This window comes from Emys orbicularis, chromosome 11 (assembly GCF_028017835.1).
Source record: "Emys orbicularis isolate rEmyOrb1 chromosome 11, rEmyOrb1.hap1, whole genome shotgun sequence".
Classification (NCBI taxonomy): Eukaryota; Metazoa; Chordata; order Testudines; family Emydidae; genus Emys; species Emys orbicularis.
Genome location: NC_088693.1, coordinates 51229118 through 51254535, shown reverse-complemented (window position 1 = coordinate 51254535; position 25418 = coordinate 51229118). Strand labels below are relative to the sequence as shown.

General features: G+C 40.0%; 1 protein-coding gene across 1 annotated transcript in view; it reads right to left on the bottom strand.

The window, feature by feature from the left end:
- Positions 1 to 22225, bottom strand: part of WDR75 (WD repeat domain 75) — a 34433-nt gene extending 12208 nt beyond the window's left edge. The window contains exons 1-14 of the mRNA XM_065413120.1: positions 22113 to 22225; positions 16927 to 17056; positions 15344 to 15409; positions 13762 to 13861; positions 12227 to 12351; positions 10233 to 10303; positions 9345 to 9461; positions 8446 to 8534; positions 7395 to 7553; positions 6859 to 6918; positions 6653 to 6768; positions 5819 to 5994; positions 4834 to 4997; positions 2174 to 2354 (exon numbers count right to left, since the gene is read on the bottom strand). Of these exons, the coding sequence (XP_065269192.1) occupies positions 2174 to 2354; positions 4834 to 4997; positions 5819 to 5994; positions 6653 to 6768; positions 6859 to 6918; positions 7395 to 7553; positions 8446 to 8534; positions 9345 to 9461; positions 10233 to 10303; positions 12227 to 12351; positions 13762 to 13861; positions 15344 to 15409; positions 16927 to 17056; positions 22113 to 22198 (1640 nt within the window). The 5' untranslated portion in view covers positions 22199 to 22225. The remainder of the gene's footprint in view (positions 1 to 2173; positions 2355 to 4833; positions 4998 to 5818; positions 5995 to 6652; positions 6769 to 6858; positions 6919 to 7394; positions 7554 to 8445; positions 8535 to 9344; positions 9462 to 10232; positions 10304 to 12226; positions 12352 to 13761; positions 13862 to 15343; positions 15410 to 16926; positions 17057 to 22112) is intronic.
- Between the last annotated feature and the right edge of the window lie 3193 nt (positions 22226 to 25418).

Below are 25418 nucleotides of genomic sequence, written 5' to 3'. Positions count from 1 at the left end.
AAACAATCATGGGTGCTAAAGAAGTCACAGTGTAGTAAAAAATCCTATATTTAAAGCATTCCTACCTGTGTTACTAAACAGTACTACAGATTTTCTCTCTCCTTTTCAGTTTTACTAGTCTAATTTACTTTTCACCATTAATACGATTTTCTTATTACATCTCCTCAGATTGGAGAGTAAAATTAGGCTGGTCTGTTTCTAATCAATTTTAATTTCTGGTTCTCTTGCGCTAGTACAATTAAGTAGCATCCTGATTTCCAGTACTTCAAGAGAAAATATTTTTGTCTTTAAAAAGCCTGTGTGTGATGACATTTCTAATATTAATATCAGAAAGTAACCAAGTTTGTGCGTTTCAAAAGGGTTAGTTATTCTGCGTCTAATGTAAATGACAGTTCCCCTTTAATTACAGCATAGAAGTCCAATACATACAATTAAGGCCATCCAAATGATTGACCGGCCTTCAGAAAATTTACCAGTGTACCACATGTAGACCATAGCTAACAAGAAAAAAATTCTCAATCTAAAATCTGGTCAATTTTTTAAAAAGCGAGTTTAACATAGCTATGGGTAATACACCTGTCCCTGAATTTTCCTGCCAGCTTCTGTCCTTTTACAGTCACATATTGCTCAGTTTCTTTCCCCTACTGTGAGAGACCCATAGGAAATTGACTATTCAGAGGAAAAAGTGAAACTGACCAACTACAAAAATGCTGACAAATTCACAGAACTAACGTTATAGTCCTAAAGTGTACCATGAACACCAACAGGTCAAAAATATTGAGTTTTGCATTTTTAAGTTGACAGTGTCCATTTAAGATAGCCATAACTCAGGATTTGTTTTCAGTCATTTGTTGCAAATAGTTACACCTCAGCAGGCTAGGTACTTGATAGCAGTACTGTGTCACCATTCTCAGGAGCACCACCTTTGACAGGAAAGTACTTCCAAGAAAATTTTTTCACAGCATTAGCCAATCTTCACAGAAATATAAGTTCCCATATGACAGGAGGATAATGGATAAAAGGATCAAAGCTCAGAGAATAGTGATGGGTCATACCCATTACTGTGCCAAGATAGCAAAAGCTAGTTTCTCAAGCTACAAGCACTTTTCCAAACCTGATCTGTTGGTAAAAAAAAAAAAAAAAAAATACAAAAAAACCCACAACCAACCACTTCTGCAAATACTCAACTCTCTAAGACAGTATTATATCGAGAAGGGAGAATAAAGTGTGTATCTTAAAAGTTTATTCAATGGAGTGAATGCTTCAAGTGAATCTTTGGCATTTTTAAGACAGATTCAGACAAAGCAAATTTCCTGCAATTTTTTCAACCTGGCATCTTTATAGCTAGATCAACCCAGGAACTGTATTGAAGGAATGGTAAAGCTGAAATGTATACTGACACAAGTCCAAAACTCAAAAGAGAGATTGTCCTAGTCTCCATTTCAACTTCTCTCATCCCCAGTAATGACCTATGGTTTTCTTCCACATCATTCTGATCAAGAACTTGTGTGTCTAGACATCAGGATGCCTTTCGTTGAGATCAAACGATATTGGACAATGGGACAACTTCCTTAGCAAATATTTTACAACATGGGTTAACCAGGATCCAAAATGACAAGTTTCACACTAATAGTAAATTCTCAGTTTACTTGTTTAATTTGGTATTAGTGATTTTTTAATTAAGCTGTTCTGTCATAATACACATGCTTAAGTAGGAAAGTGATTGGGCTAATGTAGAAAAGGGAGAGGGTGATGAGCTTTAACCCCTTGATCCTCAGCTCCCCCCTGCAGAATAATGGGAAAAAAGGAGAGAGAAAAAGAGTCAGTAGTAACTATGTCCTGAATCATGTGAAGTAGGCATAGGTATGTAGTGGAGGAAGGGAGTCACAAAAGGGGTAGATGAAACAGCAAGGGGAGCTGGGTGGACTGATCTTCATTTAGGAAAAGTTATTAAGCCCAACTTTTAGCAAAACAGCTTTAAATAAATATTGTAACAAATATTTTAGTATCTACAACTCTAAAAGCTCATAATCAGAGTAGATCTATACAAGTGTTAAATATTTCATCTCTGTATGACTACATACCAGTGCTCTTTGAATGCTATAGATGAAATTACCTTTTTAAGTAGTCTTAACTTGAAAGAAAAAAACAAATGATAAATAACGTTACATACTGTATTCTTCCAGGTGGATGACAAAAAGTGCATATAAGATCCCAGGTGTCCGAGTTCCACACAGTGACTGTTTCTTCAAAGCTAACAGCAAGCAAAGAGCCATCTTCTGAGAAACAGCAGTTAGTAGCTGGATAGTTGTGATAGCTGCCCACAAAATCACAGCTCCATCCCATACTTTGTTCTGTTAGATTGAACCATTAATTAATATATCTGTTTATTAATTCTTTCCATATTAAGACTTCTAAACGAAACTGAGCAGCACTTCTGTTAAGATACTATTCAGATTCTCTAAGCAAAATTATTCACATTTGTAAGTAGCAAATTTTTGTAGGGTTAAAAAAAAAAATCTTCCCCATGCCAGTATAGAAAATGCCCAGCAAGTGTTGCATTCTTTAGGTTCTGCACTTGAACCACTAAATTTGACATATCATGGAATTTGCACACTGCAATGTTTTTGTTCAATATGCAAACTACATTAAATGCAACATTAAAAAAAGGGGTTGCTAGAGAGATCTAATTTTAATTCCTGTCACTATACTGAAAGAAGGTCATTATTATTATTAATGAAAATGTACAGCCTTAAAAAGTATTGGACATTTCAGGCCAAAGATACTTGAGGTTATTTCTAAAAATGTAAATGTCCTTTCCTATACTTGATTTTCACTGAACCAGATTAACACACAGGTAAATTTTAAGCTTCATGCATAATATAGTAACCTGTCAGCAAATTTTCTTGTTAACTGTCAACTTCTTCTGGATCTCTTTCCCATCATTATCAATTACCATAAAAACAAGCAGGAACTTTCTCCTTCCAAGTTGATTTATTCAATGATAAACAAGTAACGAGTTTGGAATTTCCCCAGTTGGTTCCATAGTAACAATATATTCTCTCAATTGATTTTGAAATAAATGGCTGGTGCGGGAAAAGACAGGAAGCAGATAATAAAAGAGAATCTACCCAACATTATTTTGAATGATTCTTTTTCTGCATCTTGTAAGCATAGTATAAAGTAAGATATTCATTACATGTTCTTATTTCTCTTTTGCTTTTACATTGTTTCTTTAGAAGGCAAAGTGCCAAGATATAAAGGGGCAAGATACAAAAATCGGTTTTACTAAAAACAAAAATAAGCCAGTGGGATGTTCTACACATACAATAAATAAATCACTGCACTGTTTTTTGATATACTGTTGCAGGGCAGCTCTTTCCTCTTCAGTTCCCAGGTATACAAGACCAACTACACAATGCAAATTCACAAAGACAGATCAGCTGTATATGCCCATGCATGCCCTGACACTGAACTCTATACAGCCCTTGTATGCAAGTAGGATGCAAAAGCAAGAGGGACTTGTTCAGTGGATTCAAAACACTTCCATGGTGGGGGCAGGAAGAACCATTAAACCCCATCCACACCTCTCCACTTCATACCATTAGAACTGGCTGCAGCCTGGCTGTGCAGTTAGTTAGGAATAGAGACAAGTCAGGGCAGTAGGAACCTATTCCCTCCAACACAGTTTCTAAGAGCAAAGAGTGTTTACTCATGGAACTGGGATTTAGTTTAGGATTAAGGTTATTTAACCCTAGAAAACACTTTGTTTATCTCCACCTCAGCATATGTAGGCATTGTACAAGAGCTAAATCCAGTGGCGCAGAGAAATTCACTATGGCAAACAGAAAACTAGCAAAAAGAAAAAAGGTATCAGAAAAAATTTCTATTTATCTATGACAATTAAAACAAAATGAACACAACCAAACTGCAAGCGGATCGCTGAAAGGCTGCTGTCAAAAAACATATTTGAGAACCTGTGAAGATTGACACACCAATGTCAGCAAAGTTAGTCAAAATGAAATGTGCCAGGAAGTGCATTAATGGGGAGCCCCATATATCTGTGGGTTGGAAGGGCTATGGCATGTTACATATCCTTGTGAAGTCCTTAGCTTTTATTACTCTGTGTTACAAAGAGTCTCAACATGATTTTTGGTGGGTGAAGGGTCTTCAATTTTCATTTCTCATCTATGCAATCCACAGAATTATGTTCTGTCTGCATTTTAGGATTTACAGCAAAGTAAAGGTTGGGCTGTAGTCACTCATGAGCAGAGGATGGAGGTCACTGTTCCCTTTCCAGACTACTGTATCCCTTTCAGGAGTCTGATCTGTCTTGTGTACCCCCAAGTTTCACCTCACTTAAAAACTACTTGCTTACAAAATCAGACATAAAAATACAAAAAGCGTCACAGTGCACTATTACTGAAAAATTGCTTTCTCGTTTTGTCTTTATGAAATTTTAGTTTGTACTGACTTGGCTAGTGCTTTTTATTTAGCCTGTTGTAAAATTAGGCAAATATCTAGATGAGTTGATGTACCCCCTGGAAGACCTATGCATACCGCTGGTTGAGAACAACTAGTGTAGGGTTTAGGCTAGAGGGATCTATGCATTCGTGTCCCTACCACACCCCCAACTTGCCTAAATTCCTAACTATGGGAAATGATGCTAAAGGGTGATGGACCTCTGTACTAGGGTGCACAGAAGAGAATGCATTACTTCTGTTGTGTTTCTGATCCTGTGCACTTGCGTATGGATGGAGAAGAGCCGAGTCACAATTTCCACGTGTTCAACAGGTGGTGAATAAGAACAAATTACGTATTGGCCATACTCACTCTCTGAGTCAGAGTCATCCACCAACACCCAGACTTTAAATCGACCATCGTTGCCAGCTGTTACCAAGGTAGGAGTTCCATCTTCCAATTCATCTGTGTCACGGAAACACAGAGCTGTTACATGATCCTCATGTGGATTGTTTATTCTGGTGTTCAGAGTAAAGCTATAGGGAAGAAAACCTAAATTCACTGTTTTATGTCATTTTGAATTTGCAACAGGTTTGTGTTCTGTTTCTTTTGCGGGGGACGGGACGGGGGTGGAGGAAGGGAGGTAGGAGGATGGCGGTTTGGGAAAGGGAGAAGTGGTTTGAAGAGAATTTTGTTACCAGCCAATACATAATCTCACATTTAGTTTACCAGGTCTGTTCTCCCTCATTTCCCCCACAAAATTAAGTAATTCGGAGAACAGAATTATGATTTATTTAGATTTTTAAAGTGCTCCTCCTAAGCTCTGGGCACCCCTTCTAATAGCTAGCACTTGATCAACATGGAAAATGATTATTACATAGAAACATTTAAATTTCACTTTTAAACTCCAATCCCATAACTATTGTGCCAAACAACTTTGTGTAACATCTATCCAGTCTCCACTTTTTTTCTTGCTTATTTAGGAGAACTTTATGGGTGTCCAGAAGATTAACAAATCCAGGCCCTGGAAGACCAGGTGAGTATTAGCATTGGGGTACTGTTTCAAGGTTTTACATATTCATCAGTACAGTATATCTGGCCAGATAGTATAGTAGATTAGAACGACAAAACAGATTCAAGAAGGTGGTATTAACATGTAAAGAAACCAGACTGCTACTGGAATATAAAATGTTATTTAGACTGTTAATTTCAAGAACTACAATTCAAGTAAGTGCGACTGACAATTCATACGTGAGAGGGCTATTTAAATGTAGACACTAAATTCATTTGCACAATATTTAACAAGAAGTCAAATATTTTGTGGTTACCCAGGGGCTGACTATAGAAGTATCAGTACCTTTGTGTTTGCTCATCATAGTTCCACAGTTTCATCTGTAATTCAAGTTCGGTTTCTTTTTCTTCTCGCTGTTCCACTGTTGCTAACCAGCTGCCTTGAGCACTAAATGCAACCTTCACCAAGTCAACCTGGTTTAGACCTATTTGATGGATGTATTCCTGCTGCACGATATCGAGCTGGAGAGTCACAAGAGCAAAACTAATTTTAAAGCTCAAGTGAGAGTTTGGAGAAGTCAGTCATGGAAAAAGGACCCCAGGGAAGGAAAGATGTTCTGGAAATTATCAGGACCATTGAAAACTAGATGAAATACTGAACAGTGGAACTGATTGCCAATACATGGGCCTTAATACATGAAAAATGCCTGCAAAAACCATGTAGATTCCACAATACAGAAGATGTGGCAACACACCAAAATACACTTTGATTTCGATATTTAGCTTATAAAGGCACCAGTGACCATTGTGTAAGGCATTTTCTGTAGATTCTGACAATCTTATTCTTCTTACATTCACTTCCAAGTTGTCCATCACCATAAGAATTGTGATTAGCATTCCAAGGCATAACTAAGGAATCAATTCAAAATCTTCAAATCCTATTATGTTTATATATTACAACCATTTGTACTTCTGTAATATCCTTGCCACATTACAGCTCTGCAAGTCAAGGCACAGATAAGCGATTTTACTACGGTCACAGAGGAGGTCTGTGACACAGCTCTACTGATTCCAATCTTATGCTATAACTATTGAACTACTCCCCCTTACCTACATCATATTGCAAGTGTAATTCTGTCACATAAGTATATAACTTACAGCACCAGTCTATCCAACTTACATTGTACAACTGTTTGTCAGTTTGGAGACAATAGAACTGCAGATGACCAGGTTTTCCATTCAGAACCAAAGCTTTAGTTCTAGGATCAACCACCAAACCAGTCTTGACATCACTGCCTGCAGTGAAGAGCAACAGCAAATGATCTAAGTTAGAAAGTGATGTCTTTAGCTATCTAAGCAGAAGAAAAGTTGTTTTACTGCACGTACCTTTGACTAATCCTTGAATTACGGCAGAAACGCTCAGGTTGCTATGTATGATTGTTATTTCTGAATGTACAAATACATACAAATTAGCAAGGCAAGGTAAAGACTTATGTGATGTAAAAAGCAACAGTTAGCAATATTCTAAAACTGGAATAATCAGGATATGCACCCACCCAAAATTCAACTTTAAGAAGTCATTCTACTACTTAATGAACTACAAATGCAACATATATATGTGCACTAAACATTAGATTGAAAATCACATGGAAAGTCATCAGCACAAGAATGTTTGAAACAAGAGAGAAAAAGTACCAGCTTATCAGAATCTTTGGGTCTAAGTTACAAGCTTCCACAATCTGTAAACAAAATCCAACTGTTGCTAGCATAGGAAATAAAAGATCAAACATCTACGCTTTCAGATGAGATTTGAACTTGTGTACAATACCAAAACAGTGAATCTTAAATTCGTATATTCTAACAAATCTATGGCTCATGAATTCCTTATGGAATTAATACTATTACAATAGGTTTGGGCTTACTGTTTTCTGTGTGAGAGGTACAATAGAAAGTTCCATCCGGTGAGGCTGAGATGTGTTCAATAGTAGATCCCAAACGGGGCAGGAATTCCTTCTTACAATCTGATCCATCACGCCACTGAACCAGTACAGACTCAACCCCACCACTCAGCAGGCTGGTCCCTTCACATGCAATAAAAAACCCATAGTAGGTAGAGGAACCATTCCAAACGGACACATCTATATATTTCTAGTGCGCTAGTTACTATGGTATCTAGACACCAATTGTATATTTAAATTACGTCCCAAGCAAAAAATTATACATCACTGCTACACAGACTGATCAAATGGCTCAAATCTCTTAACATGCCCGTCTGATCTCTCAGACTCAATAAGACAAACACTGCTACTGCAAGCATCAAAATGTCACTTAATAAATACTCTCTCAGGAACAGCTAATTTCATTCATTTCTTGGAAGAGTCAACTATATTTTGTGTTACAACACAGCGGAAACTCTCTATTTAATATTAAATACTGCAAAATGCTTCCCGCTTGGGAGAAAAGGCTCGAAGCAAGATCAATACTGCGGGGCTGAGTCATGTTCACACTAAAGTTAACAAGAGTTTTTCCACTAAATTCAAAGGAAGTAAAGCGTGGGCCCAGATAAGATTTCTTTGGCTTGTTTTTTAAATTTGGATTTGACTCCAACAAGAACTTAGGTTTCCCCATCTCCTCAGAAGATGGATTGTTGCTTAATAAAGATGACAGATGGTTCAGGATTTACATTGCCAAAGAAGGAAAATCTTTGAAGTCATGTCTGCCAGCCAAAATAGTGGCATGAAAACATGCTTACACATCTGATTTCCTTGCTTTTTTGTAACAAGTATACAGCTGTGCACACAAAAAAGCCACAACTGCTTCCATCTTTCCATTACTCCACCCAAAAAGCCCTCAAAAAACGTTTCCTGAAGACATAAATCCATTCCTAGAATTTAAATATTTGTTCGTAGGTGGATGACTCCAAACTTCAGCAGTTTCTTTTTTCTTCCTGCACTTTAAGACATTTGCACTCACCCTCTACAGAGAAAGCTAGATCCATTACTACATCATGGTGCCAGTGCAGTGTGGAGAAAGTGTATTCTCTTTTGTGGTTAAAATTTCTCCTGTTAGGAAGAAAACATTTAATTTAGTAGCAGAATAGGTGTTGGAGAGAATAATCTGTAAGCAAACAAAAATGGGCATGCCAAATGGAATAAAATGTAAAATAAGTATACTAACATCTACTGTAACCCTTGCAATGTGGGTTTCTTGTATGTTCAGGTGACGGAAAGGGAGTGGCACAGACTGCAGGTGTCCAGGTGTCCCCAGCTGGCATAAGATCCCTAGGGAATTACTGCCAGCTCGGGCAAGTAAAACCAATCCCTGATCTGGAGCACTGAAGCAGAGCTGTTACTGGCTGCTAGTTCTCAAATTCTCTTTTCCATCTGTCCTGGGCGGCTGTGTAAGGGAGAAGAGCTAGCCTCTCCACTAGTCACTGACTGGCTTTGTCTGAATATAAACTCCCATTGTGCTTTCACTGGGGTTCCCAAAACCTGGTACAAAAGTCTCTTATCTCCACCCACAGCAGTAGGCCGAATTCAAACACTTCAGTTTTAAAGTTGCAGGGTGCAGCTAAGGGGACATTTTCAATTTGTGATCATATGCAAATTAGATAGCCTTGAGGTCAGTCATAATTTAGAGCTTCGAGGGCCACAGGATGGCTATCCTCAATATCTCCTTATAATCATTTCTACAGGAGCCACTTCTGACTATGGCAAGGGAGGATGATAGATCCAGTCAGAGAATTATGTCAATGCCTGATCACCACTGTCAAGCAGAAAGTCCTATGCCTACTCTCATGACTCACTATGTTCAAGTTCTATTATTAGAATGTCAAATCAATGCTAGCAGGATTGCTGTCAAGTTTAACATACCAGAGACGAATCTTGCCATCTTTATGTCCACTTGCTATACAGTCTTCCTTAGGGTGACAGGCTACACAAGTAAAATAGTTGTTTGCGCCTTTTCTACTTGTTGCACTTAAAGGAAACCTTCAAAAATTAAAGAGTCGTTTTAATTAGAGTTCAACGTTAGATGAAGCTTCTCAATGGTCTTCATATGTAGTCTACCTGCAGCTGGGGCTATGTCAAAAAAGATTAGCGCAATCACTGCACAAATGCAAATTAAAAGATACTTCTGACTGCACATGGGATTCCAAGGAGTGAGCAACTGGTTGAGAGTACTCCTGAACTACAAGAAAGTTGACAAAAGTTAGGCACTCCCCTGCCAAGAAAAGGACAGACACCATCCCCACTTAGCTTGCTAGATTCTTCCCCCTCAACAAAGCAGTAGCATCTAAATCTCATCAGGACCTTACACAAAACATCCTAATTTAAATCCCTGTTTCAATCCAGCAATAGAAAAGTGATGACACTACAGTCTGGGCTAGGCTAAGAGTTGCTTGGCATCCCACCAATCAGTGATGGCACTGCAGTCCAAACTGCCTCCGTTTCCCCCCAGCAGCCTGAGACACACATTGAACAAGGGGGGCTGCCAGAAGAGAATTTTGGAGAATCTCTAAAGAAATCCATCTGGCAGATTCTAAGCAGTTACTCAGCATCACTTGCTAGGATTTCAGAAATAAAAACGAAGTCATTCATGAGGAATCCCATTTACCCATGCAATGATCTGCAGTTGAATCAATGGCATCAAAGGATGCTGATGTATGCAGATTATTTTAGCTCCAGCTGACCTGTTACTATACAGATACATATTTATGAGGTTTCATAGCTGACAACAACATCTACAGCTGTTAGTCTTACCTGTTAACCTTTTTCTTTTTGAAAAAATAAACAAGGAGATGAAGGCCACGCACTGATGCCACATATTCACCCTGTTACAGCAATACAGCAAGTTAGGACTTTGTATTTGATATAGATTCACATTGAAACTGGAGCACAACAAATGGGCCTTTGATCATGTTTCTTAAACAGGTCTGTATCATGAAAAAACGGTACCAAGATAGAGACACAAGATGCCATTACCCTAATCAATGACAGTTGCTTGCTTGCAATGAGATGTTACTGCTCCACATTTTAATACAGCTAATATAAGCTCATGCAACCTAAAAGATTTTTTCAGATTTTTTAAAACTTGCTTTCTCTATAACAACCTCCAAGAAACTACTCAATATTTCCCCCACCTACTGGGACAAGCTTTGCACTGAGTTATAGCCATGCAATCCCAGAGAAGTATGCACAGGTAAAGTAATGTGTGGAATCTCTTGTTATGTGCACATTGTAAGGTTGCATATGAATGGTTGCTTGGGATACTGGCACAAATTCTTTTTTCATATAGAAAAATAGTTTAGTGCTATTCGTTAAAAATCCAAGAATTCCATGAATTTTATACCAGAACCAGGAGCTCTTACTTAATTTTGTCCCGGAACAAACAGATGAAAACACAAATATTGGATTTCCAGTCATAATCCCTCCTATCTTTAGGTAAAATATAAAAAATACTCCTAAGCTTCTGTAGCGCCTGTCCTGCTCTATAAAAGCAAAGGATCCATTAGGGTACACAGGATTTGAAACACGACTAAGAACAGCATCTCCTTATACAACACATCTAGTCCAGGTGACTAGGGAGTACAGTTAAAGCTTATTTCTGTCACTAGTTATACTCCTGTTGGCACTGAAGAGAGTCGATTCTTTTTTTATTTCACATACGAAAAATCAGCTAAGTTCTAACTGCATAATATTTACTACCGGTGGCAATGCATAACCTAAGGGAACACCCCTGTCCTCAAATAGCTTCTCTTTTATATTTCAAGCTCACCTTGTAAGCTAGCTGTTTGGGAACCTTCCCCCTGCCCCCCACAAAAAACCTAAACAAAACAGTTTTTTAAAATGTAAATTTATATCTGAGCTGGGAGTAACAAACAGGGAACTCCACAGTGTTATTTTTACAGTCATTTTTTTAGAATACAAATGCACTGTTAGCTCATCTTTTTGTGCATCAGAGTTAAAAAAATTAGGGCAGAAACCAACATTAATTCTTTTGATTTGTGTGTTCCCATTTTCCCCAGAGGACAGGTGCTCTTTTTGGTATATATTTTAAATTTTAAGAGAGAAGGGATGTAGCTTAATGAATTCAGAGTTATTTAGTTACCTCACTTTTGCTAGTGCTCTGAGACAAATAAAGTTGGTCATCTAATCAGAGCCTTCTGATCTTTACCATCTTACTTTTTCTTTAACACTAAGTCTGAAAGAGCCAAAATTTTGCAAACAGACAAGAAAAATAAGGCAGATAATATTCTGGGTCCAACATGTTGAACACAATTTTCAATTAACATTTACCACACAAAAAAGCCTTCAAGGCCAAAGTGTATTGTCTGCCTAGTACAAGAATGGTAATTCTCTTCTTTCTAAAGAAAGGGGTATTTTACTGGATTAAGAGCTTGAAATTCTGCAATTTTCCTTCATTTTTTCCCTAATGCAATGAAGTTGTGTTGTAGGACATACTTTTGCAACTCATCAGCAATCCTGGTCTTATTATATTTTTATGAAATTATAAAGAATAGATGTTGCTGGATGTCAAATTTGTTGAGGCAAGCTTTCTGAGATCAGTGGTTTGCAATTAAGAGGAAAAGTCAGGATTCACACTAGGCTCACATAGCAAGGACATACCCATACAATCATTACTTCTTTGAGCCATCAGATTACTTGGTTAATCATATTTTTTTATATACCAGACTAAACAGAATGTGGTTAGTACATTTTATATAAAAGAAAAACATCTAAAAAGGTAAATATACTTCTCTTCCAAACGCAGTACATTTGGGCGACTGGCCTATATCATCCAAAATCAAAGACAGCTCCTTGGCTTCCACTTCTTGGTCTGGTGTTTTTGGTAGTTTCACAGAAACAAGCTGGAACGAATCTAGTCAAATAAAGACTTTGGTTAATAAAATAATTTTGTGGATGATGTGTATTCAAAAGGAGAGAATGTGGGTGCACCTGTTATCCTCAATATAAAATCCACACTAGCTCCTTTCAGTGTTGTTTTGAATGCATGCTTAAAGATGTATACTTAAGGATGAAGTCCTGACACCTTTATATTTTTGTCTCAGATGTTTCTGTGCCAAACTGCAACACAGACAGATGAGCTCTAGATTTTTCCATAGTGGTTTCCTGTGTAACATAAAGCAGAAACCAAACCAAATTACATAGATTTGTTCTTCCTCTTGTTAAAGAAAATAAAGTATCTGACTTTACTGTAGCCAAACAAAGAGTGAGAACTGTGTTATTCTCCGACACTCTGAAGTGGCATTCATAGGAGTATCATACAAGTAAAGTCATATATCATATCTGTTTTCTCAGGCTTTGAATAGTTGAATTCATGCTGATACTAGAACTGGTCCAATTTTTTCCATCATCGTGTTTTTTCAATTTGAAAATGCCCATTTGTTGAAACAAACTTTCTGCAGAAACAGAGCAGAGCAAGGGTCTTCCATATCCCAGGCGAGTTGCTACTGGCTATGCGGGCATGAAAATTTTTGAAGAGTTTAAATTTTGTTCTGATGCAAACCAAAAATGGAAACCTCTAAGTTTTCCACAAAACAAAGTTCTTGTTTTCTTGCAAGCCTTAACTGATACTGGTTATTGAAGAGATGTAGCTTTTAATATGGTAACATGACCTCAGGATACACTTAGCAGTTTAAATATAGGTCAAGAGACTCAAATAATTATGTCTGCCATAACATTAAGTATGTATAGCACAAGTGTCTGTAAGTTTAAGACTAAACTTTGATACAATCAAAATCCAAAAAATGAAAATACTAAATTGCACATTAACAATTACCATAGTTTCAACAAGAAACAAAACGCTAGGTGTACAGCAATAGTTATTTTACCTATTTAAAGGACACTTTCAAGATAACTTTTAAAAAACACTTTTCCTACAATATGTAGTTTGCTAATAAGGCTGTAGATTATTAAGAGTGAAAATGTACACAGATTAATTCACTCTCCACCTCCTGTGCTGTTGGTACACTTTTTACATTTCATTCAGTATGGACAGTGAAACCAAACCAGATAGGTTCTGGTCAAATGCACCAACACAGTATTGTTGTGTTTGGGGTCTACGTTATACCAATGGAAGGGTTAAATAAAACTTCGCATTTCCACAGGATTAATTAGACTTGTAAATCTTTCTTTTGTCCCCCCCCCGGAACAAAAATTACAAAACAATGTTTGGGCCTAAACTAAGTTATCAGAGTCCCTTTAAACATTCCAGCATACTTAATATCACACTGCAACGAAGTACAAACTGAAGTTAATTATATCGTACCTAAGGAATCTTCATTTTTCTTTGGAATTATAATGAACACTGAATCCTCAGAACCAGCAAGCGTATAGAATGCAAAAAGTTTGTATCCAACAACAAAAGTCTGAAGAAAAAACCAACAAAGTAGTTATGAAATGTGAACTTCAAATTAGCTGGACAGTTATCAATTATTCTGAAGTTCTCGTACAGTCAGACAGTGAACAATTTACAACCTAGTCAGAGATTCTTTTTATCATGGCCCTTGTAGCTTTTTAAAAAATGTTTGCTAAAAGCTTGTAGTCGATCATTCTCAATTTGAAGTCAAAAGAAAAAAAGCATTCTTTTGGTTGGTAACCCTATTACAGAACAAAAGACTTATGTCAGTCTTGTTTAGCAGTATTTGTATAGTGTGAAATGCCAAATTTACTGGGAAGGCTAAAGGTAACATCCTACCCTCTGCTATGTGGTGGGGTGGAAGAACTATGTAGGAAGCCTATTCTTCTTCCACCTTCCAAGGCAGGAGTTCTCCTCAGCTCAGGAGCAGTAGGATAGAGCTGGCCGTCACAGCAGCCCACAGACATCTCCAAGGGGACACATTCAGCACCTAGTCTGACATCAATAACTACAACATGTGTTCTAAATGCTACCTTAAACACTTATTGTTCCTGCTCAGATGAGTGGCAAAGTACATCTCAGCACCCATCCCACAATACACATCTGTCTGCATCTTTTTACAGCTGCCCTTATTCAAGCTTTGGTCCCAAGGCAGTTTATATGCAGTGGAACAGCAGCCCTCAAACTGTCATCCTTGGATCACAGGTAGCTTGTAAAGCCCTTCTTGGCTACCCTCAGAAATAAACATTTTGAGAAGTAAGCAGTCGGGGAATTGGAATATTATGAGGAGACGTGGCTCATGAGAGAAGCCATCCCATACGAAGTGGTCTGTAAAATGAAAAAAATAAGGTATAATGTCAATTATCTGAAAGTCATCCTCACCCACAGTGAGACAGGGAAAAGACATGCAAACTCTCTGGGAATCCAGATAGTCGAAGACAGAGAGAGGAGCTGTCTGAGCCAATCAACTAGCTAAAATAAGGAAGGGAGAACAGAAGAGCTACACTGAGCACAAAAAAAAAATCACAGATATCTTTGTGCATATAACTCTTCCTCCCTCCTTTCTGAAAGGCTACCAATCCTGGGAAAAAGTCTGGATAGCTTCTCTCCTATGCTTCATTTTCACACAATTGTGCAGTAAGTCTCAAGCAACTTCTTGAGGACCTTCTGATAACCATGGTTTTAATGTACTGAATATTTAAGAAGGGACTGCATGCTTAATTAGCAAAGGGTCATCAAAAATGACCCCAGCTAGGGGTCAGCAAATTTCTCCTGCCCTAAGTGAGAGGCCCGCTCAGGGACAAAATACAAACCATATTAACAAACACTGCTTTTGAAGCCAGGGTTTATGCTCATCTCCACTAAAAGCTTCAGAGAGCCTGAATTTGGCCCTATATGTTTTGTTCAGCCCTAGTATTCATTTAATTGATGGTCAACAGTGAACAACTCTGGAATCCATGAAAAGTTGTGACAGAAAAAAATATTTACATACTTTAATGAGAATTCCATCTGTGAAGTCCCAGAGTTTAATGGTGCCATCTAGAGAGCAAGAATACAGCTGGAAAGGAAAAATAAAACAAGTTATGAAAAGAACACAAATAGCAAAGCAAAACACTAGGACCAAGTTTTTACACAAAATTAGATCCTCAAGTTAGGCTCTTAAATCCATATTTGGTCACCTAAGTGACTGGATTTTTAAAAAGTGCTAAGCACCAAGTTCCACACACTTTTGAGATATGCGGTTTGAGATCATGTGTGTTCCTATTTTGTATATGAACATCATATTAAAGTTACCTAGCATGTGAATGTTTATATACATTTACAATGCATGTGCAGGGATGACAGATGCACAGAACTTCGGGAAATAGATTCAGTCCCCTTCTACAAGTGGGCCCAGACTTTATGCACAGCAAAGAAAAAGCAAAACAGAATCAACTCAATTTTTCTTCTTCAGATACATATTCTAACTCAAAGTTAAAGCTGAAAATTTAAGTATTCCCCATTCATTTCTCCCAACCCCCACAAGATAAAAATCTCACACTTCGAGGATGCACAGGCAAAACTTAAATTGATGCCATCAGCTGAATTACTGTGTACCCTCAAATTTCTCATTTGATTGCTACAGATAGTGTAGTAGGAAGGAAAGGTCAGACTTAACTCAAATATTTAAGGTGCTGTTGATAATACAAATATATTCCCCATCTTCCATGTTTTGAAAGAGATCACGCACACTCTACAGTTATAGTAGGTAGGTGTGTACATGGGGAGAGGCATGTGTAATGAGGACAAAAGTTATTAGAGTTACCAATATTTATGCATAAGGGCATAACACAAACACCAGCTGAGATCAGGAATAAGTTTCTCCACAGTATAGTTGCAAATTTGGGTTCACTGTAAGTGCTATGGGCCACTCATTCCTGTGCCAATGCAGAGCCCGACATTTGAGAGGTTGATTAGGTAATCCTTAAAGCCATGTACTGATTACCATACCCCCCTGGGAAATAACCGGGATTTAGCCATGCCTGCTCGTACTCCAGACATAAACCTGGCATGTCTCCTGCACCCGGGTATGCCTTATAGCTGTTTTAAGAGTCTTTTCCCCATATAGCTGGCACACAGTGGGCCACAAGGCACTGATGAATCAGGTCCTACATGTCCTACTGCTGAAGAGCCTAGTATTGGCAATAGTCAAAGACAGACAAATACTAGATTAAAGGAACCATTGTTGGGTTGTTCCAGTCTAGAATTTTGTGAAGTGACCCGACACAAAATCTGTCCACCTCTGCTTTTAGAAAAAGCTTCCCACTCAGTAAATTAGAGTAATCTATTTGGTTTACAGCAACAAATTCATACACTAATATGGGTAACTGCAATTTCAGTCTAAGTAAACAGAAGCTAGTTCAGTAATTGTTATAAGAAATAATTATTTCCAGCCGTCTCTCACTTTCCAGCCACCCCAAAAACACATGACTGTGTGTCCTGTACTGCCAAAGTCAAGTACCATTTCCTGAACTAAATCAAGAAAGAACCAAATGCCTAGCTGGACAGGACTCACAATTACAAAGATTTAACAACCTGCATGTGGTTTTGGGGGTTAAGTTGAATTCCTGTCACCAGGTTTGTGTGACCCTGCAGGATGTGTACACATTCTTCCGTAGCCGTGCTATACACTTTCACATAGTCTCCTGAGGCACATAAAAGGTATCTGAAAAGATGATGAAACAAAAGGTTAATATCACAGGGTGACGGAGAATTCTGGATAAAGATATTACACTTTATGTTTATCAAGAGTAACAACTACTTTGAATCTACAAAGTACTAAACATGAAAAATGTAGGCCAGCATCAAAGAGATGACTCCATATTTGGAACTTTGTTTTCCATTGTTTGTACAGATTTACTTACTTCACCATTAAATGTAATGGAAGAACAAACAAGTATATCAGATTTAAACATGCAGTTGCAAAGGCAGGAAAGTTACTTTTATGTATTTTAGTTCTTGCTAAAGGTGCTGATGGCTTGATCACCTTGAAAAATAAAGGCCTGTATTGATCAGCATAACAAATAAAACATTCATGATGCTACTTACACCTCTCCATACTACATACAAAATATCTATCTCCTCCTTTCATAACATCAGTATCTGCTACATTTATAGGACTCTGCCTGGAAATGCTCTCAATTATGGCCAAACAATAAAGATCAGCTAATTTTTTCCCAAACCTCAAGTTCCTAAGGCTATGTCTACACTACCGCAGCAAGTCGACCTACGCTGCGCAACTCCAGCTATGTGAATAACGTAGCTGGAGTCGACGTACCTTAGGTTGAGTTACCGTAGGGTCTATACCGCGCACAGGTATATGTGTGTGTGTGTGTGTGTGTCAGTCAATGGGAGAAACTCTCCCATCAACTTACCTTACTCTTCTCAACAGGGGTAGAGTACAGGGATCAACTGGTGAGCGATCCGCTGTCGATTTGGAGGGTCTTCACTAGACCCGCTAAATCGACCGCCAGTGGATCGATCTCAGAGTGTCAATCCGGGCTGTAATGTAGACCTTCCCTAAGACTCAAGCACCTTCTCAGCACTCCTATTTTATAGGTTTTAAAAAAACAACATACCAAAACAAAAATGAGAAATTCCTATAAAGAATTTAAGATAAGTATCAGAGGGAGGGCATTCTTAGGTTCCCTGTGAAACTTCAGCATGCTGCAGCTAACCTACTCTCTAATGGTCCATGAATTTTCCTTTGACATCTTCACTGGTTCCTTAGTTATCTCCAACTCCAATTCAAAATTGCCCTACTGATGTTCAAAGCCATGCATGCCACTCTTCCGTTTATCTACTCTCTGCACACCTTCATGCCACTCTTCACAGCTGCAGAAGACTCTACTTCACTTACACTGTTCCATCCCTCGCTTCTGAAACAAGTCTATTTTAAATCTCTCCTTAGCCCCCACCACCCTTTGTTTTTTTGCAGCCCAGAATACTAACAATTAAGTGTCACGCCACGCTAAAAATAGGAAATTTAGCCAAACAGACAAGTTTAAAACAACATGTGCCTACATGTTTAAGATTATGTTTTGATCTCCAGCCCTTGATTATGGGCTGCCAAAGACAGCATACTCAGCTAAGGAGGGTGAAGAGAAGAATGGTTCTGGAATGGACAGTCCCACGACTACACTGCAAAATAACTCTGCTTAAATATGGTTATGGACAAAACCTTTTATAACATGGTTTATTCATGTCTGTGTAGACACACAAAAAACAGGCTAGAGAATCCGGCTTTAATACTATCTCTCCCACCTCCCAGTAGATACCCTACTGTAGAATAAATATGAAATTAAAGTTATCTTTTAATCTGGTTAAAGAAATGTGCATGTTGTAAAGCAAGACCCTGACTAGCAAGTAGGGCAGAAGGAATGGAGTAGGGAGGATGTCTGGTTCAAAGACTAAATTAATGAGATAAGGGAAAGTTTCTAAAAAAAAAAGGCTCCTGACCAACAGCGGTGACAGCAAATGGTTTTGAATAGGACAGAAAGAATCTGTCTTAAGAGGCAACATGGACCTCCCCATCCCACATACCAAAGTTATCTTAAAAGTTAAAGCCTAAGTGAACCCAGGTGCAATGAAAAACCGGTTGGTCAGCAAGAAGGAGGGTAGAGATAGGGAGGATAGGCCTTGGGGATAAAAGGAAGTTGTAAATCTTATCTGGATTAAGACTTGAAATAAGGGTGAAGTGTCTCAAATTGGTATTTAGCTGAAGTCAGTAATTGGCAATGACATCACTTGTTTGTTAAAGGGTGTAAAAAGTAAACTTTTAAAGGGTTCACTGCTAATACCTGCCTGACCACGTTGGAGCTAATATGGGTCTAAGAACCCCTGGGTTTAATCTGTTTGTCAGTATCTTGATCAAATGCTTATAAATGTTTTGTTATTGTTTGGATGTAGTAAACTGCTTATTATTTAGGTGTTTGAGGCATGTTTAGAGCTACTGTATAAATATAACTCAGCCTTTGGATTTAATAAAGGAATTTATAGTTAAATTAGTGTCATGACAACATCCTGAATAAATAATAATAATTTCAACACCTAGGTTAAAGCCTCATCTACACCAGGGTTCATTTACTCTGGAGAATTAACCTTTGGGTAATTCAAACATCAATATTGAATGCAGGCAATTAATATGTTACAGTGTCCCCACATTCACTCCTATTTCACTTGCAGTTATCCCCACATCCAGATACAGAAATGCAAGTTAATTACTCACTGTGGAAAAGTGGTGAGAGGACTCACTGAAGCGCATGAGCTAGTTTGCTACTGCCTCTTGCCTACACAGCACTTTCAGGAACATAACTACAACGTTAAGGAAGGAGTTACTGTACACTCAAAAACAACGAGGAGTCCTTGTGGCACCTTAGAGACTAACAAATTTATTTGGGCATAAGCGTTCGTGGGCTAAAACCTACTTCATCAGATGGAGTGAAAAATACAGAAAGCAGGTATATATATATTGCAGCACATGAAATGAGCCAATTCAATTAAGGTGGAAGTGGCCTATTCTCAACAGTTGACAAGAAGGGGTGAATACCAAGGGAGGAAAAATTATTTTTGTAGTGACCCATCCACTCCCAATCTTTATTTAGGCCTAATTTGATGGTGTCCAGTTTGCAAATTAATTCCAGTTCTGCAGTTTCTTGTTGGAGTCTGTTTTTTACTTTTTTTGTTGAATAACTACCACTTTTAAGTCTGTTATTAAGTGTCCAGGGAGATTGAAGTGTTCTTCTACTGGTTTTTGAATGTTACAATTATTGATGTCTGATTTGTGTCCATTTATTCTTTTTAGACTGTCCGGTTTGGCCAATGTACATGGCAGAGGGACATTGCTGGCACATGACGACATATATCACATTGGTAGATGTGCAGGTGAACGAGTCCGTTATGGTGTGGCTGATGTGGTTAGGTCCTATGATGGTGTCCCTTGAATAGATATGCAGACAGAGTTGGCAACAGGGTTTGTTGCATGTATTGCTTGGTTCCTGGGTTAGCGTTTTTGTTGTGTGGCATGTAGTTGCTGGTGAGTATTGCTTCAGGTTGGGGGGCTGTCTGTAAGCGAGGACTGGCCTGTCTCCCAAGATCTGTGATAGTTAGGGATCGTCCTTCAGGATAGGTTTTAGATCCTTGATGCGCTGGAGAGGTTTTAGTTGAGGGCTGTAGGTGACGGCTAGTGGCGTTCTGTTACTTTCTTTGTTGGGCCTGGCCTGTAGTAGGTGACTTCTGGGTACCCTTCTGGCTCTGTCAATCTCTTTCGTCACTTCACGAGGTGGGTACTGTAATTTTAAGAACGCTTGATAGAGATCCTGTAGGTGTTTGTCTCTCTCTGAGGGATTGGAGCAAATGCAGTTGTATCTTAGAGCTTGGCTGTAGACAATGGATCGTTTGATGTGGTCTGGATGAAAGCAGGAGGCATGTCAGTAAGTATAGCGGTCAGTAGGTTTCCGGTATAGGGTGGTGTTTATGTGACCATTGCTTATTTGCACTGTAGTGTCCATTGGCCTTGTTAGCACTACAAAAGTAATTTTCCTCCTTTGATAGTCACCCCTTCTTGTCAACTGTTGAGAATAGGCCACTTCCACCTTAATTGAATTAGCCTCGTTAGCACTGACCCCCCCCCCCCACTTGGTAAGGCAACTCCCATCTTTTCATGTGCTGTAATATATATACCTGCTTTCTGTATTTTTCACTCAATGCATCTGATGAAGTGGGTTTTAGTCCACGAAAGCTTATGCCCAAATAAATTTGTTAGTCTCTAAGGTGCCACAAGGACTCCTCGTTGTTTTTGCTGATACAGACTAACATGACTACCACTTTGAAATCTGTACATTCAAAGTTATCCACACACTATTTATGCACCACTCATCCTGAGCCATGTCAAGCCATGCACCAACAGGCCACCTCCAGTTTTTCACCAGTAATGGGAGGATTTAATTACTTTCTACCCCCCTCAGTAGAATGCTTTACCTTGATGTGCTATTTTGGAGTATCTTTCCCTACTAACTTTTACAAGTGCTTTGAAAGTCTCTGACTGCAAGTACTAGACAAGTGCAAGGTACTGCTATATGTCCCCTGCTATCCCTTACCAGGGCCCCCTGTATCACTCCTACATCTCTTAGGTAGCCAAGCCAGCTGCACCCCTCCTAGTTCCTGCTCATCTTTTCCTTCCCATCACATGCGCTGAGGATGGAGAAGGTGACCAGCCGGTGGCTGAGTTGCCATCTGAGAAATTTCAGCATTTCAAAATTTGGCTTTATTACCAACTAGCCTGAATCCCACGTGTTGGGAATTTCTCATGAATAAGAACTTGACCCGAAAAACCCTGGCAGGGCGGGGCTGCCCGGAGCTAAGGACCCCCAGCCTGGCTCCCACGCCCGAGGCACCGGCAGGGCAGGTCCCCGCTGGGGTTTGGTGGCGGCTCCTCGGACCCGACTCGTGCTCCCGAATTGTGGGCTGTTCGAGTTGCGCTAGGGGCCGGTCCGTGTCCGGCCGGGGCCGCGCTGCGCTGACGGAGCAGCAGGCTCCGCGCCCACAGCGCTAGTACCGGCCCGGGGAGGCGCGTTCGCAGCCCCTGGTGAGTCCCCCCGCCCCGCCTGCGGCCGTTACACGCGCTGGCGCCGCAGGGCCAGCGGGGCTCACCGACGGGTCCTGGGCCGTGTCGCGCCCCCGATCCCCGCGCAACATCCCCCTCCGATTCGCGCCCCCCTCACTTGGCATCGGCGGAGAACGCCGCTCTGGCGCCGCTCAACTTGCTACCGCCGCAGCGCACCACGAGGAGCGGCTGCTGCGCCACCATCTTCCCGCTGCGAGACCTTCCACCTTCGACCTCTCACCCTTACCCCGCCTCGCGTAGCGTTTAGGGCACTTCCGCCCTTAGTTTACATGGGGACAGGAAACTCTCAGTGATCTCCGTGAGGTCACACGGGAGCGCCGTCGGCTTCGCTCCGCCCCTTACTGGAGGAAGAATGCAAAAGGAACCGGAAACTGTAGGATGCGCATGCGCAGAGCCTTTCTTGCTGTTCCCGTCGTTCTAGGCCGGAGTCGGCATTTATGAGTGACGTCACTAGTGCGCGCCAGAGTCAGGCCGGCGCCTGGGGAGGTGAGCGAGGGGCGGGGCCTGGAGGCGGGGAAGTGCGGTTAGCACGCAGGTCTCGTGCTGCTGCCGTCCCGCAGCTCGCGTCCGGTCGCTGTCAGGGCGGGCAGTGAGAGCCTTGGCTGCTGCCCCGGCGCGCCTGTTGTTCCTATGGTAACTATGTGGCACCCCTCAGCCACATAGTTATACTGACTTAGTCCCGGTGTAGACAACGCTAGGTCAACGGGCTTCCGGTGGACATAGCTACCCCTTCTTGGGGAGGTGGCGTACCTCCTGTGCCATGGGAGAAGCTCTCCCAGTGTAGGTAGCATCTTCACTAGTGCTCTAGTGGCGCAGCTCCAGACAAACCCTTATACAGGTCTCCTATGTCTGCATTGCCTGTCCTTTGCCGAGATGTTTCTGATAACAGGGTGCTCAAAGAGCAAGGCAGCTTTGTCTCAGGTAGTATCGGCTGCTATCCAACTGCACACAGCAATGTTCAACAGTATCTTAGCACAGGAAGTGATCTCTTTTCAAAACACTCTCATAAGAGTGTCCACACGGGAATTATACTTGTAATTATACCAATATAACGATAGCGGTAAATTTCCCCGAATAGACAAGCCCTCAGGAAAAATGATTCTATAACTCAGATCTGCTTGCCATGTTACCATATGATATTCTTTGTAATTCAGTTGGGTGAAATTTGCTAACTGAAGAAAGCTGCTCAGACCTTCTTCCTTTTTGAATGTTAGCTGGTGATTTAAAAATGTTCAAACCCTCCTGAGACTTTTTTTTATAATTTCATTAGGATCTAGATTTAGACGCATCCTAAGTGAATACATGGGGGACCAATGAAAGGATTACTGCTTACCAAACACTTTATTAACAAAGGAATGTGTAATTAAATATACAAAAAGTAACAAGATCCTTGCACGCTTCATGCTGAATTTTGTGATCATTTGAAATGTAATTCAGGAAATTTAATTGCACTGTCAGTGTTTTGTTTCAAATACAATGCTATTAGAAAGTTTTCTACTCATGTTTCAGGCATACAGTATTTATGTTTGGATATATTAATAAAAGTCTAGAACATCTGATGTCATAAAACAATATTTCTGTTTTATGTTTTGGAAGATGTGTAAAGGTGGAAGACATTAATCCACATCTGTGTAAATCAGGCGAGTAGAGTACAGACATGGCAGAACATAAGAACGGCCATCATGGGTCAGACAAAAGGTCCATCTAGCCCAGTATCCTGTCTTCTGACAGTGGCCAATGCCAGGTGCCCCAGAGGGAATGAACAGAATAAGTAATCATCAAGTGATCCATCCCTTGGCCCCATTCCCAGCTTCTGGCAAGCAGAGGCTAGGGACACCATCCCTGCCCATCCTGGCTAATAGCCATTAATGGACCTATCCTCTATGAACTTATCTAGTTCTTTTTTGGACCCTGTTATAGTCTTGGCCTTCACAACATCCTCTGGCAAGGAGTTCCACGGGTTGACTGTGTGTTGTGTGAAAAAATACTTCCTTTTGTTTGTTTTAAACCTGCTGCCTATTAATTTCATTTGGTGACCCCTAGTTCTTGTGTTATGAGAAGGAGTAAATAACACTTTATTTACTTTCTCCACACCAGTCATGATTTTATAGACCTCTATCATATCCCCCTTTAGTCGTTTCTTTTCCAAGCTGAAAAGCCCCAGTCTTATTAATCGCTCCTCTTATGGAAGCCGTTCCAGACCCCTAATCATTCATTTTCTGAACCTTTTTCAGTTCCAATATCTTTTTTGAGATGGGGCAACCACATCTGCATGCAGTATTCAAGATGTGGCATACCCTGGATTTATATAGAACCTTAGGTTGTGTACCCTACACGGCTCTCTACATGTCCCAGCAATGCCTCCCCTGTGCAGAGAAAGGCTCCAGCAGTGGGGGAATGCTCTGGCATGTGGGAGGCAATGGGGAAAGACTCCAGTAGCTCCCCACTGCTGTAGCTTTTCCCTACCACAGGGAGCTGCTGGAGCCTTTCCCTGTTGCAGTGAAAGACTGGCTGGGGGAGGCAGCTGGGAAAGGCTCTGGCAGCTCCCTGCTCCTGAAGACTTTCCCTGCTGTAATGAAAGGCTATGCTGGGGGGAGGCAGTGACCGGGGAAAGGCTTTTGCTGCCTCCCCCTTGCCAGAGTCATTCCCCTATGAGAATGCCCTGTGGTCTACCTTTTTGATAGCATCATGGTGCCATCTGGTAGTCTACTTAAATGCTTTGATCACTCATGCTAATGTCACCTCATGGAAGAAAGGTTGAACCAATTGAAAGTTGAGTATTTTGATTAGCCAGAATCTTCTAGAATAAACATCATATTATGCATATCCTTATTTGTGTACAAGGCCATCAGTGTAAATGGTGGTTTACAGAGCTCATTAAACAAGATACAGTCCCTACGCCAAAGAGCTTACATTATAAACTGACAAGACAAACTTACAGAAATTAACTCAAACTGGAATGAGGGAGGGAGAAGAGGGTTCACAGTCATTTAAACCTTCTCCCCCAGCACCCAGAGAAGAGATGCACAGCCATTAAGCGGTTTCAAGAGTTGGCCTGCTGCCTACTTAGCATAAGTGCTCTTAAAAATGACCTTTTTCTTTCATAGTTGCTATGTGTTTGTTTTATTTAATTTAATTTTTTCTGTTGTAATGGTTCAGTCTTGAATAATCATCATATTTAAATACTAACCTAATATTGCTAAACAAGGTAATAATTCTTTCATTTTTTCAGAAATTCATTTCATTGTTTTGTGTTTTTCTGAGTTAAAATAACTCAAGTAACTTGTGGGGGTTTTTTTTGTAATTAGGCATAAGTATCTAAGGCTATGCCTACTGGAAACCATGCTGTCTTACTTCTGTTACTCTTCTAATAAATTAGTGCTGTCAAATATTTGACCATTTT